This window comes from Trachemys scripta, chromosome 3 (genome assembly GCF_013100865.1).
Source record: "Trachemys scripta elegans isolate TJP31775 chromosome 3, CAS_Tse_1.0, whole genome shotgun sequence".
NCBI classification, from domain to species: domain Eukaryota; kingdom Metazoa; phylum Chordata; order Testudines; family Emydidae; genus Trachemys; species Trachemys scripta.
In genome coordinates, this window is record NC_048300.1 from 820,062 (window position 1) to 841,030 (window position 20,969).

Here is a 20,969-nt window from a genome sequence, read left to right on the forward strand (position 1 = left end):
GAAGTTGATTCAGAAGCTTTTGATACATCATGCTGTTCACTGGCTCCTTAATACAGGTGCATGGGAGTGAGTAATACCTGTCCTATGCAACATCCATGGCTACGAGTAAGTGGAGAACTTCATGCTCTTGTTAATGATAGAGAACTCTTAAGGACTTAGCAGCAAAGTATCTGCATGACTTTCTTTCATATTCCTGTCCCACCAGGGCAGTTAAAGATCAGTTGGATTATCCTTACTCATTATCTCAAGGTTCATTCTGTACTGAGACTCAGTGCATATGTAACCTAGACCCCTCCTGGGTGTGGTGTTCTGTCCCATCTAGTGGTACCGAGACCACTTAGAGAGAGTTAAATGAGTCTGGTCTACAGCCTTAGCTAAGAGTCAGTTGGCTTTTAGCTCATGAGGTAGAGGCTCATGCACTAAGCTCCAAAGGCCCCAGGTTCGATCCCGCCTGCTGATGACCGGGGTCTGTTGGTGTTACAAGTGGGAAATGACTGCCTAGGAAGGAGTACTGCAGAAAGAGATCTGGGGGTCATAGTGGGCCACAAGCTAAATATGAGTCAACAGTGTAACACTGTTGAAAAAAAAGCAACCATCATTCTGGGATGTATTAGCAGGAGTGCTGAAAGCAAGACATGAGAAGTAATTCTTCTGCTCTATTCCATGCTGATTAGGCCTCATCTAGAGTATTTTGTCCAGTTCTGGGCACCACATTTCAGGAAAGATATGGAGAAAGTCCAGATAAGAGCAACAAAAATGATTAAAGGTCTAGAAAACATGACCTATGAGGGAAGACTGAAAATATTAGGTTTGTTTAGTCTGGAAAAAGGAAGACAGAGAGGGGACATGATAACAGTTTTCAAGTACATAAAAGGTTGTTACAAGAAAGAGGGAGAAAAATTGTTCTTCTTAACTTCTGAGGATAGGACAAGACGCAATGGGCTTAAATTGCAGCAAAGGAAGTTTAGGTTGGACATTAGGAAAAACTTCCTGTCAGGGTGATTAAGAACTGGAATAAATTGCCTAGGGAGGTTGTGGAATCTCCATCAGTGGAGATTTTTAAGAGCAGGTTAGACAAACACCTGTCAGGGATGGTCTAGATAATACTTGGTCCTGCCATGAATACAGGGGGACTGGACTAGATGTTTTCCCTTCCAGTCCTACAATTCTATGATTGTGTGAACCACTGCAGTAATTACTGCAGTGGCTGTCTGTCAACCTAACATAGGTCGAGTTACGTTTATAGTGTTGACATGCCCTCAGATGCTACAGTGCTGAGAATTAGGGCCAGCGAGAGAAATCACAGACAGGGTTTCTGTTCCAAAATATTGACTTTTATGTTTGAGAGAAAGATTTTTCTGACCTGTGTCCAATAAATGTACACCATCTCCAAGGAACAAGGTGTCAGAGCTGGTAATATTTCTATGCCATACAGTCCGGTCAGCCATGAAGCCTCCAATTTCCTGATTAATGTTCTTCCAGTACTTATTACTAGCTTTCATATTGTCACTGTAGTGATTATTCCGATGCTCAGCCAAATCAGAGAAAACTTTATCACAGCTCTTGGACACAAATCTCTGATGAGGTCCAAATCTGCTCTCATAGGTTGTATGAGGTGTACACCAGGAATAAGTCCCAAATCATCTCCACCTGAGGGATTCGCCAAAAACGGTTTATCACAAACTCCTAAGTCAGTGATCATAGATGCCGCAGAGTGGGCAAAATGTGATTCCAATGCAGGCTACCTCTCTCCACCCTGTAGTCAGCAATCCTCATGTCATGGTGTACTCCTTGCTCTCTCACAAACTTCTACAACCTTGAGATCCAAAATTGCCCAGAATCCATACGTTGGCAACCCTGGCAGCACATATATTTCTCTCCCCTCAGTGGCCAAGGTACCTGTGCTGTCAGTTCCAAATCTCTGTGCAGTGCATCTTGGGAAACATCACATTAATCTGCCCCAAGATCAGGAAGTAGCCACTTACCATCCCCTTTCTCCCTCTCCCCACCACCCACCAGGAGCTAGTAAAATACACATTTTCTCAGACAACCAATCTAAGCCTTGCCTACCACCCATCCTCATTTCCTGCCCCCTCTGCAGCCACAACCCCTCTCCCTGTCCCTAAACCTCCATTCCACACACCCCCAACCCCCACTCTCTCGCTCACACACACACACATACACACACACACACAAAGTCCGCTGTCTATGGCTTCTCCCAACCCGTTCTAACAAAAATGTTGCTAGACCAGCTCCTGACTATTCTGCTGTGCTCACAGTAAACCGCCCCATCAGATAAGCATGTTATATTATAACAGACACCATGAGTCTTTAAATCTTTATTGCATAGATGGAAACACCACTGGCAAGGCATTCACTGATGGGGAATGGCATCAGCATGTTGCCTCAAACTACCCCAGGCAAACAGAAGTGGCTGCACAGAAACCCTCTCATAGTTTTGGGTTTTTTTTCCTTTGTTGGTGCACGTGCACTGTAGTCCTTCCAGGCTGCACATCTGCACAAGGGAAGAAGTGATCGTGTTCTTAAATGCCATTCAGAAGTTGAGTCCCGCAAAGACTCAAGTGGGTGCCAGGCACTAACCTGGGTGAAATTTGACCAACTGAGCCATCTGGACCCACATCATAGTTTGATCTCTAGCTCTGTGCCAATAAAACCTCACTTATAAACATTTTGAAAAATGGCTAATGGGGGGAGGGGCTTATATCTCTACAACCAAGCTCAAACAATCCCAAATGTGGCTCATTTACCTTATCCTGCTCCCTTCTGAGGCACACCAAATTTCAAAGGATTCTGACCAAGCATGTTGATTTTAGAGGACTTGGAAAGGTTGACCTGTAAACAGAAGTCGTGATGCAACCTTAACTATAGTGGCACTGCTGCACCACTTTAGTAACAACCAAGACAATCTGTACCCCAAAGAGCTCACAGTGTAAGTGTGCACAAGATGTGTACATGGGTTGGGGTGCACAGGCAGAGCTGTGGGGTGCAGGAAGGTTGGGGTGCAAGGGGGTTGAGGTGCACTGGCAGAGTTGTGGGGTGCCACACCTCCCTCACCTGATCCCCCAGCCTCTCTCCCTTCCCCTTATCACCATGTATCCACACCCTATATCTCCCCTTCCCCATGGGAGTCCTAAACCCCTCTTCCCCTATTCTCCACTGCTCCCCGCCAAGACCTCTCCCCTCCAGGAAGCATTCACATGCCAATTTTTCCTCCAGATACTTTGATTGCATTCCCCCAAGAATAAAACTACTTTTATCTTAGGTGGGAGGATTGTGATTAATTTATCCTAAATTATGTTAATTGAAGGGAGAGTTCACAGCCATCAATCTCAAGGAGATCTGTGATTCATCTGGTCATTAGTACCTCCCAGTTTAACACTACAAGACAGCTGAAGGAAACGGTTTATCTGGGGGAGTGGGGGAACTCAGGAACCTCTCAGTGAAAATGACCCCATATTTGGACCCTAACATTACACCATGCCCACATACAAAGCAATCCAAGTAACTGTTCTGATTTTAGAGCACTTACAGAAGCATATAAAACTCCACCTGTTTTTCTGTATTGGCGGGCACACTGTAAAAAAATGTACATTTTCTTATAAACCTTCTCAGTTTGAGTCCCCCAAAGATTTCATAGAATCTTAGAAGATTAAGGTTGGAAGAGACCTCAGGAGTCATCTAGTCCAATCCCCTGCTCAAAGCAGGACCTGCATCAACTAAAGCATCCCAGCCAGGGCTTTGTCAAGCTGGGCCTTAAAAACCTCTAAGGGCAGAGATTCCACCACCTCCCTAGGTCACCCATTCCAGTGCTTCACCACCCTCCTAGTAAAACAGTGTTTCCTAATATCCTACCTAGATCTCCCCCACTGCAACTTGAGACCATTGGCTCCTTGTTCTGTCATATGCCACCACTGAGAACAGCTGAGCTCCATCCTCTTTGGAATCCCCCTTCAGGTAGTTGAAGGCAGCTATCAAATCCCCCCTCATTCTTCTCATCTGCAGGCGAAACAAGCCCAGTTCCCTCAGCCTCTCCTTGTAAGTCATGTGCCCCAGCCCCCTGATCATTTTTGTTGCCTTCCACTGGACTCTCTCCAATTTGTCCGCATCCCTTCTGTAGTGGGGGGACCAAAACTGGACACAATACTCCAGATGTGGCCTCACCAGTGACGAATAGTGGGGAATAATCACTTCCCTCAATCTGCTGGCAATGCTCCTACTAATGCAGCCCAATATGCCATTAGCCTTCTTGGCAACAAGGGCACACTGCTGACTCATATCCAGCTTCTCATCCACTGTAATCCCCAGGTCTTTTTCTGCAGAACTGCTGCTTAGTCAGTCGGTCCCCAGCCTGTAGCGGTGCATGGGATTCTTCCATCCTAAGTGCAGGACTCTGCACTTGTCCTTGTTGAACCTCATCAAATTGGCCCAATCCTCCAACTTGTCTAGGTCACTCTCGACCCTATTCCTACCCTCCAGCATACCTAACTCTCCTCCCAGTTTAGTGTCATCTGCAAACTTGCTGAGAGTGCAGTCCACGCCATCCTCCAGATCATTAATAAAGATGTTGAACAAAACCGGCCCCAAGACCGACCCCTGGGGCACTCCGCTTGACTCTCCCTGTCTGCCAACTAGACATCAAGCCATTAATCACTACCCACTAAGCTCAACAATCTAGCCAGCTTTCAATCCACCTTATAGTCCATTCATCCAATCCATACTTTTTTAACTTCCTGGCAAGAATACTGTGGGAGACCATATCAAAGGTTTTGCTAAAGTCGAGATATATCACGTCCACTGATTTAGTGTGTATCATGGACTGCTTTGGATAAAATTCAACAAATTGAAACCTTTTTGGCCTGCGTCACATCAAGAGTTTGATCTCTAGCTTTGCTCAAAAAAAAAAAAAAAAAAGCATTTTTGCAAAATGGCTATTTTTCCTGGCTTATATCACCGCAACCACTAGCTCAAATGATCCCACATATGGTCACTAACCCTGCTCTGCACCCTTCTGAGGCACACTAAGATTCAAGGAATTTGACTAAGCATGTCATTTCTTTCAGAATTTAGCAAGGTCAGCCTTTAAACAGAAGTCAAGACCCAACCTATAGCTATACTAGTGCTGCTGCACCATTATAATGAATCATTGCTTGAGAGAGGCAGTGTTCTCTCTGCTGGATGGAGCCTGTGCTGTAGCACCTGAGTTTCTAATCATGGCTCTGATACTCACTTGCAACTTGGCCATGGTACATATGGCCTAATTTTCAGATGTGCCAAGCAACCACTTTAATGAGACTTTAATGAGAGTTGCAGGTGCTTAGAGCCTCTACAAATCAAATCATTCACCTCGTTACATTTCAGTTGTCTTGCCTGTAATACGGAGGTAATAATACTTATTTACCTACGTCACCTGTTAGGATTCACAAATGTTTGTACAGTGCTTTGAAAATATTAAGTGCAAAGCATAATTATTATATTTATATCTTCAGGTTCTTGTCTGGCAATAGATATTCATAAATATTTTTTAAAATGTAAATAATACATGACAGCAATTTCCTCATCATAACAGCCACATCTGCCTAAAGGAAAAGCCATGTTACTAAGCTTAAGCAATTCTCCTAGCAATTTATCTTCTCGGAATTTAGGGATACATAATATATTCCTGTCTAAGCGGGAATGGGATCACCGAAAACAACAGCCCCCTCCTAGCAAAGGATCATTTGACTAGATGACCTTTCCTCCCTTTTCTTTGTTGATGCAAGTGACCTGGTTGTTTGCATAATAAAGAGAATAGATCTGGTGAAAGCTGGGACCATATTTGCCCCAGAATTCATACAGAGGTGGCTTCAGAGATAAGGCTGTTTTCTTCATTCTAGTAAAGTTCCTTGTTTAGTGTTAGAAGAAAGTGAGTTACTGAGATTCTTTAGCATTGTCACATTATAACCCCTGGCCAAATTCTGCTCTCATTTACACCGGCATGAGCCTGAAGTAATTCATTAGAACCCAAGGGAGTTACTCCAGATTTGCACCAGTATAACAGAGCATCTAACCCTTTGTCAGGAATCACAGTAGATTCAAGAGCTCCTTCTTGGGAAGAAACAAAGAAGATGAACTAAACTCACTGTTGCTGGAGGTTAAAGGAAGGAAAATGGCACCCCACCATCAAGAATCCTTGCTTACTGATTTTTCAGGCAGCTGCAGAATAAGACTTTATTGGTTGTTAATACCAATTAATAAATGTCAGCAGTTTATTGCCATCATAAATTGAGGTTAATCTAGTATGTACTGATACGTTATCTTTCTTAAATTACATCAATCAAGTGAGGCAAATGTAGGCTTTTAATTAGCTACTCAGCATGTTTCAGCCTTTAGAGCCTGGAAAACTCTACTGGGGTACCATGCGCATTGACTGTAAAACACATTCAAGAAAGACAGACAGACAGACTGTGTTTTGGAACTGTATGAGAGAGTTTGACTGTAAATGTGTCTGAGAGAAAGAAAACAGCTGTTTGTGGGATTTTTGAGATTGGCTCACAATGCAAAAATGTGGATCTGGATCAAACACCCAAAATTTCAGGCCTGTTTAGATCTGGGGTTTTGGATCCACCCATTTTAATGATAGAGGCCTTAACAAAACTGAGTTTAGATCTGGGTTCTGATTCTAAAAACCTCCAACCCAAATTTAGAGGTTCAGATTGAGTGGGGGTTGGCTCAGGCCCATAACTAGACATTTAGTGATGAAGAAAAGTATGATATGTGCATAGTACAGAAATGTATGATTAATTACTTATATTGCAGTTACATGTAGAAGTCCTAGTCAGGGATTTCTATCATCCTAGGCATTGTACAAACCAAGTAAAACAAAGGCAGTCTCTGCCCCAGAGAGCTCATGGTCTAAGAATCATAATTGTGAAAAGACTCATTAATTTCACACATGTACTTCCACAAAGATTGTCTGAGAAGATAAGAGAATAGCTACAGAATGCACATGTAGAGTAGGCTGCATAATACATACTCTTTCCTTAGGCACCTGGAAGAATCGGAGACTCTACCATCTGGCTCTAGCTTCATATCCAAACAGGGCCAAATAATATTGTCCATTTCTCTCTCTATCTTTTTTTTTCATTAAGAATTTTTTTTTTACAACTTTAAATGTTATTTTGTTTCAGGTTTTTAAATCGTGGTTATATAATTTTGGCCACAATACAGTGTGGTCTTGTATAGTTACCTTCTCGTATTGAACTGGTGAGTAAATGCTCTAGGTCAGTCATGGGTAGCTGGAACACTCATTGGCTGCCTGAAAACAGGTTATATATGGGCAGTTAAGTCATTATTTTCATTTGGTTCAAGTGGGCAATGAAGTAAGTTAAGAACATAACATATACATGGAAGTTTTACTGGGGAAGGTTGATAATACATGACAAATCTCTTCGTGTGTTATTCATGTTTTGGGTGTAAAAATGAAAAATATCCCCTCCTACTGTCGGCACACAAAATACAAATGGATAAATAAATGAAACGTGAGAATAATGGACCAGGACCCAGTTTCCTTATTCAGTTATCACTAAGCCTCCAATACAACTGGAGTTCAGCTGGGTGGGTCCAGCTTCATAATAATGTAACAAATCTGTGGTCAACAAGGATTTCATGCTTGCTGCTAAATTGCACAAGACAGCCATGTAGAACTTCTTGCAACAACAGGGATAGAATTCAGACCCTCCTAATCCAAAGCACAAACCCTCACCACTTGAGCTACAATTTTAGCACTATAGAATGGGATTTTTCAAAAGCAGCCAAGGGAGTTAAGTACCCAGCATCCATTGATTTACATTAAGAGGTGAACTCCAAACTTCCTTTGAAAATCCCGTGTAGAGAGACTGACAAACAGTTGAGGAGTTCTTATTCCTGCCAGTAGAGGGAGAGAGATACATACCCCTTAGCCAGGGCATTATACCCTTTATAAAATCATTGCATACCCAAGTCCTCTGGGGACCTGACACAATTCATAATACACTTTAGAAAAAACTAGGAGGCCAGTGCAGGAAAAAGATCAATTATACTGATAACATATTGCACAGCATTTTTGCAACTGAGATTCTTTCAGCAATTACCAAAATATTATTTTACAAATAGAAACTTCACAAATGGGTTTCTGATGTATGATATTTTTAATTACAGCTCACTGAATCATACCCAATAATTTGATTAATTTAGCTGATTTGGGGGTTAGTGAAATTGTCTCCGAGCAGCTGACAAGTTTCTCAGGATTTGTTACTTGAAACAATCCACCACAGAAATTTCCAGATATGATGCAGCAACTACTTTGCAAGTACTTCATTGCAACTATTTGAAATTTGAGCTGCAATGGTTAGGGATTTTTAGAATAATCCTGTAAATGCTTAAGCAGAAAAAGCTTTCACCATAGGCACCTGTAAAAGTGTAGACCTATACCTAGTCTATGCTTAAAAAGTTTTCTGGTATAACTATGTCAGTAAAGCATATGTCAGTGATTTTTTTTCTTAGGCCTTGGCTACACTTACCCGCTAGTTCGACAGCTGGAAATCGAACTTCTGGGTTCGACTTATCGCGTCTAGTCTGGACGCGATAAGTCGAACCCGGAAGTGCTCGCCGTCGACTGCGGTACTCCAGCTCGCCGAGAGGAGTACCGCGGAGTCGACGGGGGAGCCTGCCTGCCGCGTGTGGACCAAGGTAAGTTCGAACTAATTCGAACTAAGGTACTTCGAACTTCAGCTACGTTATTCACGTAGCTGAAGTTGCGTACCTTAGTTCGAATTAGGGGTGTAGTGTAGACCTGGCCTTAGATAGTTATGCTGGTAAAAGCCTTAGTGCAGACACAGTTATACAAGCAAAAGGTGCTTTACACCAGTCGCTTATTTCATTTTGCTGTACCAGAATAAGTACTTTTATTACACTGATATAGCAACATACACTAGGGTTTTTTGGTTTTGTTTTGTTTTTTTGCCACTTAAACAATGCTAGCATAGTTAAAGCAGCAAATGTTTTACGTATAGGCAAGGCCTTATACCTTACAACTTGTTTGAGTGAGGAAAAAACTGTACAGGACACCAGGTTATCTCCTACACTTCAAAAGAAGTTGATTCTCCTGAAAGGTGGTGGATTGGCAGCTCTGGATATCTCTGAGGTGCAACAGAAATTCAAGCATCTCCATAATGTCAGCTAACGGTGCTCAGTCCTGGTTTGGAAGACTCAAGTCTAGCACTGGGACAGTAGGTCAGCGTCCAAGTCCATTCAGTCCTTGGCCTCTGCCACTTGGGGTCAAGCCACCCCGGAGGAAGAAAGGGTCTGAACCCCAAAAAATAAGCAATTGAATCAACTGATTGTAATGTTACTTCAGAAAGGTCTTTTCTGAAAGCCTGTGGCTGGTGATTAAGATCATTGTGAAATGTAAGGGAATTATGGATACTCACTGAAATTATGCTTTAAACTCTGGGACTGATGGGAGAAACAGGTGTTTTCCCAGGCAGGAGGGAAGGCGGTATCTGCCTGTCTCCAATGTAAATCAAGCATTATGGAATCAAAACAATGGAAGCCCATTTACATACAAATTAGCCGGGGGATGGGAAGCCCACAGAAATGGAAGAACAACAGGAAACCTTCCTGCCTCTTGCAACCAGGTCAATGCACTTTGGGAGATATAAGCAAAAACAGAGAACTATTTTAGCATCCTTCACCTGAAGAGTCAAAGAAACCAAGCGCTTTGGACTTTGTGTGTCGGATCCTGGCTAAGGACTGGCCAGCTATGCTGGAAGAACTGTGGTGAGAAACAACTTTGAACAAAAGACTCTAGCTTGTTAAGTTAGATTTTAGTCTCAGAAGCATATTTTGACTTTTGTTGGTTTGTAACCATTTCTATCCCAATTCCTTCTACTTGGTATCACTTAAATAGCTGTTCTCTGTTAATAAACTTAATCTTGTTTGATTATACAACCATCTCAGTGCAGTGTTTCAAACTGACAGGTAAAATCCTCTGCCAAACTAACTGGCCAGTGCTGTGGACTCTGTCTGTAAAGGAGCAGTGACCTGGATACGGTTTTGTGAGTGCTACAGTGGGAGGGGCTGAGCTCTGCAGAGGAGACAGTTTGGGGGGAAACTCAGGGCTGAAGGGGCTGTTGGGGTCACCCTGCAAGAAGTAACCAGGCTGGTGGAAGCCAGGGTGAGATCATTGTGTGGAAAACAGGCTGCTGGTGTCAGGGATCTGAACCAAAGCTGCACAGCACAAAGGCCTACAGGGTAGGCAGTGACAACCCCTTACTGGTCTGGGTTGAACCCCGAAGAGTCACAGCCTCTCAGTTAAGTCTGCCAACAAATTAATGCCAAACATGCTGTTGGTCCTGTGATAGAGTCACTTATCCTTAGGATCTGGACTGTCAGTTTACACCTATCACTATTGAATTATGCTGGATTTGAACCTATGACCTAGTAATCAAAGGCTCTATTTCAACTATACCATCCTGTCCCCTTAGTGCTTAGTTTTCTCCTTACTGCAATGGGATTTTTAACTTCCACCTGGCCTGCTGCCAGAGCTCAATGCTTCCCTCAAAAGACAGCATTTTTAAAAGTGCAACAATCCCTCTTCTGTACAGCACTGCAGTGTCAGCACTTTGGGACATATTCAGTCCCTGTGTAACTCCACTGATGTCAAGGATGATCAATTTGATCTGTGTTTATCCAGTTCTGGTATTGAAATCATGACTTTGTGGCCTAGAGCCAAGAATGAAATAATCTAAAGAAACTCCAGTACTGGACTAGGTAGGGAAAAATAAAGGAAATAGAAAGAGCTATTTCATCTGTATCAACCCTATCACCTCAGGTAGCGCATCCTGACACAAACCATGTGAGCACAGAAGTCTCCAGCCATAGCAGAACTGTACTGCTTCTGCCACTTAGAGGCATGAAGGGGAGAGGAAAGATTTGGAAGGGGGGTTGAGCTCACTGCATGCTATGGATCAAAGCTCTGCAGTGGGTTTTGTTGAGCTGCGGTAAGGAACTCCCTCAAAAAATTCAGCCTCTGATGTCAAAATGTGGTGCTCCCTGGTTAAAATATTCTCCCTGCACCCTCCTGCCCACAAAATATCTATTAATGTCTGATTCTCTCTTCCCCTCCCCTACCAAGTCTATTCACTTACTCCCCCTTAGAGTCTATTTATTCCAGGCTCTCACCAACCCCAATTCAATACATCAGTCCTTCATCGCCACGCCTCGCCTTGGGCTCCTCAACCCATCACCTTATCATGGAGGCTTCTTTAGGTGGCAGATGTTCCTCACAGTAGCAGCTCCGGGGGCAAGCAGGTGGCTTTTGGTCTCCACAGGCAGCTGTGATTATAGGCTGGTCGTCCTGAGGCATCTGGCAATGTGGTGGCTAGTCAGGCCCCCACTGGTGGGATAGGTGGGTGGGGAATGAGTATTTTGGTGAGTGGCTGTCCCTTAGCTGTTGGTGAGAGCACACACCCTTCTGGCCAGCATCTCCCACTGGTAACTTAGACAGCTCAGTACCTAGCTCTACTGGCTTTTGTGAATCATAGTCTAAGGTGCCTATTTCCCCCCATTTATTATATAGGGAGCCTAGGTGCTTAACTCAGGCTTTGTGAATCCCAATAATTTTCTAGACACCTAAACATTTGTGCATCCAGGCTTAGGTGCTTACCTTTCTCAAGATGCTCCTTCATGGGAGGACATGAAACCTCCGAAACAAGGGGGCCACATGACCCTCCTCCAGTTCCATCAGTGGGAGCAGTTCTAATAGATCCACTTTTCAAAGGCCATCTGCAAATCCCAAGTACACGAGCTGGCAGAGCTAATGTAGCCTCAAATCAGTAGTGGTGAACACTGAGCAGCTTTGCCTGGGAGCGCAGATTCCTCATCTCCACAGAATTCCCCAGACTATAGCATGTCTTAGGCAACATTCATTGGGCCCTGCTCTTCACCTAATGTAAATAGAGCTAGAGGAATATATGCCAGTTGGGGGTCTGCCCCAGTATTTTTAAATCCTCCATTTATTGGAAGAGTTATTCACATGTTTATATTTCTTCTCTTGAAGATTTTTTCTCTGACACTGAGAAAACTGAACACAATTTTGAAGTAAAAATAAGTAAATGTACATTCCCAGTTCTGCCCTGTATCATTTAAAAGAAAAATGAAAAAGAAAAAAAGATCCATAATGTCTTTACTGGTCTTTGTCCTATAATCAGTTTTGTCAGTATATTGAAAGAGTTGCTATAAATGTAACATTACCGAGAGTTCGGGTGATGTGCAGTAAACAACATCATAAATGCATGCAACTATATAAGCAGCCAGAGTTTTGTATCATTAGGACATCTACATGATTACAAATCTACAGCACCCAAACAATAACAAACTCTGATGGAGTTATTTCTAGAAGCAACCTTTGAATGTGTGTATTTTGCTAGAAAACAGAAATCACTCATGTTTCTAAACAATAAGAGATGCAATTACAGAGGGGAACAGCAATAGGGAAGTATGAATTTCTCGTTTCACATTCTATGCTCTTAAACAAAATTGAAAACTACAGCTGAGTAGATAATTATTTCAACCTTAACTACAGAGTTCACTACCAGTGGATGCTGCGTTATTCAGGTCTATAGCAAATGAGAAGCTGTTTCATAGATGTTCTTTATGCTGTGTCGCAAATTCTTCCTTCTTTTTTTCTGCTCTGTGTGTTTGTGCGTGTACATACAATAACTGGTTTGTTTTTATTTGTGCTTGAATAGCAGTTTAAAGTGTTTCCTACCAGTGCTATATCTGCATCCATGGGAGAATGCAAAAAAAATAAAAATAAAAAATCCAGACATTATGGGCCAAGTGCTTTTCCGAGCTACCCCTGTGTCATACTGGACTAACTTCAAAAACATCAACAGAATTACTCACTGGTGTGAGTAAAAGCCCTTTATGCTCTATATCTTGGCCCCATTCAGTGATTAGATGCCAGGTACTAAGAAATGTATTTCTCTAACTGGAAGGATCCCTCAAAATCTAGCCTACTGTGTCTCTCCTCTCAGTTACTTTCTTCCCAGTTTTTTCTAAAATGGGGAATGGTCCATCAGAACCCAGACGTGTGCAATTCCAGCAGCCAGATCATACATTTCCTACTGGCTAATTGCTTCCTATCTTCTGAGCACATCAGTTCAGACACCAAGAAGTGTGAGTATGCATCATTCCCTTCTGGACACGTAAGAACCACCAAACTTGTGCTGCTCAGACAATACGTAGGACATTTACTTTTTCATACCTTTTAATGCAGTTTGTATTATTAAAGTCTGATCAGTGAAATTAAAGCCTTGGATTCCTCATGAAATTTAAGTATCAAAGTTTACCTTTGGCTGATCATTTCTTTATAGTTTTAATGAGAGGTTTTCCTATTTTCATAATGAAGGAATATTTGTGCGAATGAATCTTCTAGGATGACATAAAATCGATTATTGAACTCCTCATAGGCCTGGTCTATACTACCCGCCTGAATCGGCGGGTAGAAATCGACCTCTCGGGGATCGATTTATCGCGTCCCGTCGGGACGCGACAATCGATCCCCGAATCGGCGCTCTAACTCCACCAGCGGAGGTGGTAGTAAGCGCCGCCGACAAAAAGCGGCAGAAGTCGATTTTGCCGCCGTCCTCACAACGGGGTAAGTCGGCTGTAATACGTCGAATTCAGCTACGCTATTCACGTAGCTGAATTTGCGTATCTTAAATCGACTCCCCGCTGTAGTGTAGATGTACCCTTAGGGTGTGCTTTAGTCTGAGACCCGATCTTCAGCTCACTGATTTCAATGGGAGCAGAAACAGATCCTGTATTTTAAAACAATACATGTCTATGGTGCACACACAAAGGCCTACATTTCCAAAGATTGGTCTCCCCTTTTTCATCTGCATATATTTTCACCTGCACTTTACAGAGGCAAAGATCTGCTCCCATGATAGAAAACATTCTAACATCAGTACTTTGCCTACGCAAAACCAGCACTTTCTAGGGTTAGAAAATGTGTGCAAACCCTACACTGGTGCACTTACCCGCAAAGTGCAGACACAGGTATGTGCACAAAAAATTGGGAGGGTACATGCACAGAGGCTCAGGTAAAAGTCTGGCTGAACACTGATCTCCAAACAGGCCACTAAACATTTGAGTAAAATTGATAAGAAATTCTCAAGAGCCAAATCCTACATTCCTTACTCACGCAAAATTCTCCATTTCAATCACTGAGCGTTTTCGGTGCACGAAAATACAGGACTGAACCTTAAATATAGAAATAAAGCACATTTTAAATAGTGAAGGTAATTAGCCACTGGCCCAATTTTAAAAGGGTGGTGATGGATCATCCAACATTGGCAATTTTTAAATCAAGACTGGATGTTTTTTCTAACAGATATCTGCCAGTTTAAACAGGAGTTAATAGAAAACCTATGGCCTGTACTGTACAGGAGGTCAGACTAGATGATCTCAATGGTCCTTTCTGGCATTATAATCTATGCATGTATCCCCAAAAAAGCCTCTCTCAAGATTTAGGGGCTGATCCAGATCTGACCACTGTGAAAACTATTTTTATAGCATTCAGTGTGAAGTGGGAGCAGACCTAAAAACAATTCAGGGCCTGTATACGCAAAGGTATCTGAATAATCCTTGGATTATGGTTTTATTCAGAGAAAAACACAGAACAGGACCATTGAGAAGGAAGAAGGAGCCTGACCACTTCAGAAGAGGGAGTGGAGGGGATTTTGCCCATTGTAAAGAGCTCAACCGCTGCAAATCTGGCAGTCTGCCACTCATTTATATTTATACACCATAGAAACTCCTGACCAACACTCTGTGCTCCCGAAGTTTGTGCCACGGCTCAAAAGAGGGAAAAGCGGATGTACCACAAGCAGTGCAGTGTAGTCATCGACAGGGCTGCTTGAATATAAGAACATAAGAACAGCTATCATGGGTTAGACCACAGGTCCATCTAGCCCAGTATCCTGTCTTCTGACAATGGCCAAAGCCAGGTGTCTCAGAAGGAATGAACAGAACAGGTAATCATCAAGTGATCCATCCACTGTCGCCCATTCCCAGCTTCTGGCAAACAGAGGCTAGGGGACACCATCCCTGCCCATCCTGGCAAATAGCCATTGATGGACCTTCCTTCCCTGAACTTATCTGGCTCTTTTTTGAACCTTTGCACTCAGACCAAATCCCCAAACTGTGTGCAGCACTTGTTGGAAGAAATGAAGACATGCAGCTAGGCCAGCTGGTGTTAAGCAAAATGGGGAGCAAAGCCACCGCCTGCTCAGGTATGTATCTTTGCTTTCTACATTGGCACAGATCTTCTACATATTTTCAGCCAATGCAGGATTTGGCCCATAGTTTGTAAGCAGCAAACACAAAATGTTTTGGGATTTTTAGGGCACTGACTACTGATTGTTCAAAGCATTTCACCTCTGCAAGATGAATGAAGATGGAGTATTTAGACATGGTGGCATTTTGTCATGACTATGAGAGATGTAGCTAATGAAAACAAAATGTGAAGGGAAGTAGATCTTACTTAAAAACTTGCACACAAATCTTTGTGACTGCCATCTGCAACTGCCTCATGAGAGAAGAACTAAGAACTGGGAATGAGGATGCCAAAATCAAGAAGCAGAATTTAAATATTTGTTTCTGTAATCTGTACTGAGAAAAGCTCTATTGTGGAAACACTGATATTTTGTGAATATTGCTTCATTTAATAAACCAAAGTTTAATTTTCTTGAATAGAGAATACGAACACTAGGAAATGTGAAACATAGAACAATCCTGCTTCATTATGGATAGAGATTAGGTGACAATCTTTTTTTCCAACTACAATTTATTGATTGTATAATGGACTAGTGAGAGTCTGATATAATTCTGTGCGAAGTATAGTATGCAGAGTTGCCAAGTCTTACAATTTTTTCGTGAGTCTAACAATATTTGCTATTCTTCTTCAAGTCCTGGATACTGGTTGCTCAGCTTTCATTTCCTAGCCTTCAGGGTTGTGAGCAAGAGCATGAAAATGTGATGCAAGAGTGCTTCGAGGGTTCAAAAGCAAATAAAGAGCCCTCCGAACATTTTTGGTTTTAAATCTCATGATTTTTGAATGTTTGGGGTTGGAAGGAGTGGGAACATGAAGAAATGAATGTGGTTTATCAGAGTGACCATTTTATGAGGAATTTTAGAGTTGTTTTAGGAAGGTGCAGATAAATTGGAAAGCTCTCAACCTTACAAATCAAAGTACATCATTAAAATGTAATTAAAGCAAAGAAGGGAGTTTAGGATTATTTGAAATAAGATAAATTCAAGTTAAGATTTTCAAGAATCCGTGCCTAATGCCAGAATCCCAGATCTATATTTAGGCATCTGATTTTCAAGAGGGATGAACACCCAGCATCTCCCACTGAAGTCCTTGGGCACGACGCATTAGAAAAAAAATCAAGCCACTTATTTAGGGGCCCAAATATGGACTATAAGTACCTCAGATTCGGAGCTAGAGTTAAAAGCCACAGGGGAGCCAAAGATTGAACTTGAGCTTCTGACTAGAGTTAAGAGCCAAGTTGCTGCATCTTCACTGCCATTTCAGCCTGAATTAGTTAACTAGGGTTAGCTAACCAAAGGTAAGAACACTTTTTTTTTTTTTGCCATTGTAGACCTACCCAAAGGGGGTCTGGCCTGTCAAAGAACAGCTAGAATGCATAATATTAGCCCTCATTACAAATTTCTCAGGTATGTTTCACTGGAAATCTGCTGCTAAACAACCTGTTATATTAACTCATTTGTCAGTTATGAATGAACCCTGCATACATTGAATTAGATATTTTTAAAAGTCTTCTATGAAACGAATAGCTTAAATTATTTAAAAAAATATTGTCTGAATTATGTAAAAGGTAAACCACCTCTCCCATATGTATCCTATATTTACATATATGATATTCTGTGCCTGTGAAGAGATAGATATAAGACCAAATAAGTATGATATATTACCAAATGAGGGCTATACTCTGCCAGCTTTACTCCTGGTGAAAAGCACCTCCTTTGCAAGAAACACCCTTGAAATAAATGTGATTACCTGCAGAGTGAGGTGCTATTCAACATGAGTACGGAGGACAGAATTTGGCTTGAGTGAATAATTTATCAGACTGCCAAACATGACCCTTGTGGTTGAAGAATGTAACCATGATCAGTGCTATCTGTGATATAGTTTAATATTTTGAGTATTTTCTGTATGTTTCATTATACAATTTAGAACTTTGCAATAAAAAGATCTATTTAAAATAACTGGCTGTTTATTATTCATATAGTGCCCATAGTTGTAGGTACCTATCCTGAAGAGTTTAAAACCGAAGGCACTGATTCTGCATAGACATACGCTACATATGCCCTCTTTTAACTTTTTGCACTGAGTAGTCCCATTAAAGTTGCCTCTGCAGGATCAAGATCTGAAAGTACACTAGATAAGACCAGTTGAAGACATGAGAGATAAAAGTCTCCTGAGTTCACAAATACTGAAAAAGCAACAGAGCAGCTGGCACAAGCCAAAAGGAAGCAGAGATCGGAGCACTGAATCAGAGCCATCAAACTCTGTGCCAGACATAGTGAGGATCCCCCCGTCAAAGTGAAGATAGTAATCAGCCTCCTTTGTATTATCCTCTGCTACAGACCTTGCTAAATGCAACACATTTTAAAAACGGCACTGATATTTCCTCTGCCCTGAGAGAGAGAGAGAGAGTGTAGGGAGGAGTTGGAAGAAGGCACAGGTTGTTTGGGAATAACATCACGTAATCTAGAAGTCTCTCAGTGCAGTGTGTGAACCACAGCAGAATAGTTTATGAGCATGATTCCTGGGAGTCCACACACATCGCTGTGGGCTAGTCTGCTGGCCTGGCACTGCTTTTGTCTTTTTACCTGAAAGGTTTTACTCCTAAATAGAAGCACGTTCATGGAATATAGCTCCCTCTGCACAGATTATATGGAAAGCAGGTGCTCTGTTGGACACCTTAGGAGACCAGGAACTTTGCCTTGGCTCTCTGTTGTGAGAAGATACAAGAATAGGAGCCAGGCTTGTTCTTAATGTAAAATTAATATACCTGGGACAATTCTTAATATGCACAGGAGATGTGTGAAATTGCACAACCCCGGCTGTGGATTTCAGACAGGATCAGGACTCTCGCCCCCAGGCTGCTGGGGAGTGGCCCTTCCCCACCTCCTTCTCTCTCTCCTCTGAATTTTCCCCACCTGGATCATAAGAATATACACATTAAAAAAGCAAAGGTGAAAATAAGCACTGCCAGGGACCCACAACCTCACTAGTCAGCACAAGCAGTGACAGGTCCCAGGACATGGTGGCGAAGGAGCAGGCTGGGAAGAACAGGAGAGACTGATGCCCGAAGTGTCACATCCAACAAACCCCAGCAGTATACAGAGGCTCAGGTACAGGATCACTTCCAAAAGGCAGCAGCAATGAATTCCTGTTACTAACAGAACAAGGATTTCAGTCTTACCAACCAGCACAGTATCAGAGTCAGAGTTGGAATGAGGCCAAAGTGGTAATTTATTTTGCCTTAATTTCTCTAATGAAACCTCAGTGGAGCTGCCACAATACAGCCCAGATGCAGTTAGTTGCTCTGGAGAAGGCAGTCTAACTACACATTGGTTTTGATCTAAATGGAAGGGCCCAATCCACCGCTCCCTGACGTTAATGACCAGACTCCCATTCAGTACAATGGAAGTTGGATCAGGCTCTTATTGCATAACTACTGGGAAAACAAAAACACCTAAGAGCAGCAATGCTAACACAATTCCTCTCCCATCTGGGAGTTTATCCTTACCCTGATGGCTACAGTTGTATTGACCTCAAGCATTTAATCAAAGCTGTTCCATAGTTTAATCTATTTATTAATTATATTATTAATTATTATGATTATTATTATTATTCAGCTAATCCGGATTAAGAGATCCACATCTAGGTTTAATTCACATTTGAGCTGGAGAGATTGCCAGTTTGGGTTTGCCTGGGTTGACTTCTCAGCAACCAGAAACAAAACAATGTCAAAAGGTGCTTCAAGTTCTCCAGGTCAAATAACTGTATACGATCCTGCATTACCTTTTATCAAGTTCTCTTGTCTTAAAATCTCACATTGCTCTTAGAGAAGACCATGAACATCGATTCCTCTGTCAGCCTGGCTCTGAGTGTCAAAGCAAATGTGAACCCTCACATGTAAGTTATGTAAGCTCCTTCGGTTAGTTACCTTTAAATCTTTGATAGCGGTGCAGTTTCTAAGCAATTTCCATTAGTGATCACTGTATGTAGGCTTTAGGAAGCGATGGGTGTGCACCATGCATTCTTTTGTTCAGTTCCAGAAATTGCTTAATAGTATTTCAGGATGGGAGTTAAATTGGAGGATGTTTACACAGCAATTACTAGGTACTAAACTAACCATGCAGCGAAACTCCTTGTTTTTAGTCCAAGAAGCACTGATCTGAATCATATCGTGTCACCACTGATGAGTAGCTTGTAGTGGATCTTTGCAAATCCACTATTTCAATATGTTACACCACAGGAATTAAGGAGCAAATTTTAAAACAACTCTTATTTGTTTTCATTCCTTTACATTAACTTGCCAGCTGGGCTGATGGAGGGGTGCGTTCAAACAAATGATTTCCTGCTCTCTTTCTGAAAACTACCAGTTATCAGGTGCATAGACCCACAACATTCAAGCATGACCTTAGTACAAATTGAAGGGCATTTTAATTACACAACATATGGGGGGGAGGGAGGACACACAACCCAACGGGGCTCTGTCTGCAGATGCATCCTGCTATGTTATAAAATGCGTGCAGAGATCTCATCAACGTGCAGCAGCGGCTGTTATCAAAACAATGCACCACGCCACGGCCTTAATTGTCAATGCAATTAAACAGCGAGAGGCTCTTACCTTTCGGACCCCACTAAAGCCATATTCGGCAGCGAGTTGCTTCGCTTCTGGCTCGCCCCCTCGGTGCAACTCCACCAAAAAATGATTCGTGTAGACGGCTATTTCAGCGGATGCCAAAAGAAGGAGACCCAGGCACAAGAGCCCAGCGATGGTCCCCGGGGTAACGCAGCCTCCCTTCATGGCTCTTGCCTAGTAGAGGGAGAGAATAAATACACTAACCCGCCGCCGAGGAGAGTAAAGATTTGGGGGGAGGCTAAGCCGGGTGCTGCTGAATGCAGCACATCAGCGTGTGCGCTCCCTCGGCAGCTGGCGCGGGGAGGAGGCGAGGCGGGGGAAGTCGGCTGGGCGGCTCGTGAGCTGCTGCGGGTGGGTCTGTGCGCGGGGGGTTCGCGGCCAGATCTGCATTGTCAGCTCCTCCTCGCCGCTAGTTCCGCGGCGGCTCCAGGAAAGCACCAACCGGCCGAGGTGAGATTGCAGCGCTGCCAATCACGTGCGGGGGGGGGGGGGGGGGGGGCGGGGGGGGCTGGGCCAGGGCTAACCCGAGGCGAGCGGTTCCCGCTGCTCCCTGATTCAGCACCCTGGAGAATTCCTCCATTTCCCGGGGCAAGGCGAGGGGGAGCCCGCAGAGACACGCGCTGTGATCAGCAGCAGCGCTACCCCTGTGGTATGTTACCCTGGGGGCGAAAGGCTTGTTTCCCTTGGGGGACAGTGCTGAGCTAGGCGGCAGGAGATGCGCCTTGCCCCATGCTCCAGTCCCAAATATTGACATCAGTAGTACACCGTGACCGGGGCTGCCTTCCTTGCACGGGCTTTCCCCAGCCCATAACCGCCCAGCAGTGCTCTGATCCCAGTGTCCACCAGACTACAGTGCACTAATCAAGTATTTAAAGAAGGCGCCGGGACCCGCAAGGAAAGGGCAGTGGGTGACACTCCGGGGGACGCTAGCCTTGCTTCCCTCTCCACTGCCATGGTGAG

The 20,969-nt window shown here is 43.2% G+C and overlaps 1 protein-coding gene across 1 annotated transcript in view; it reads right to left on the reverse strand.

The window, feature by feature from the left end:
• Positions 1 to 20,415, reverse strand: part of PCSK2 (proprotein convertase subtilisin/kexin type 2) — a 193,860-nt gene extending 173,445 nt beyond the window's left edge. Inside the window, exon 1 of the mRNA XM_034763893.1 lies at positions 19,995 to 20,415. Within this exon, the coding sequence (XP_034619784.1) occupies positions 19,995 to 20,174 (180 nt within the window). The 5' untranslated portion in view covers positions 20,175 to 20,415. The remainder of the gene's footprint in view (positions 1 to 19,994) is intronic.
• Between the last annotated feature and the right edge of the window lie 554 nt (positions 20,416 to 20,969).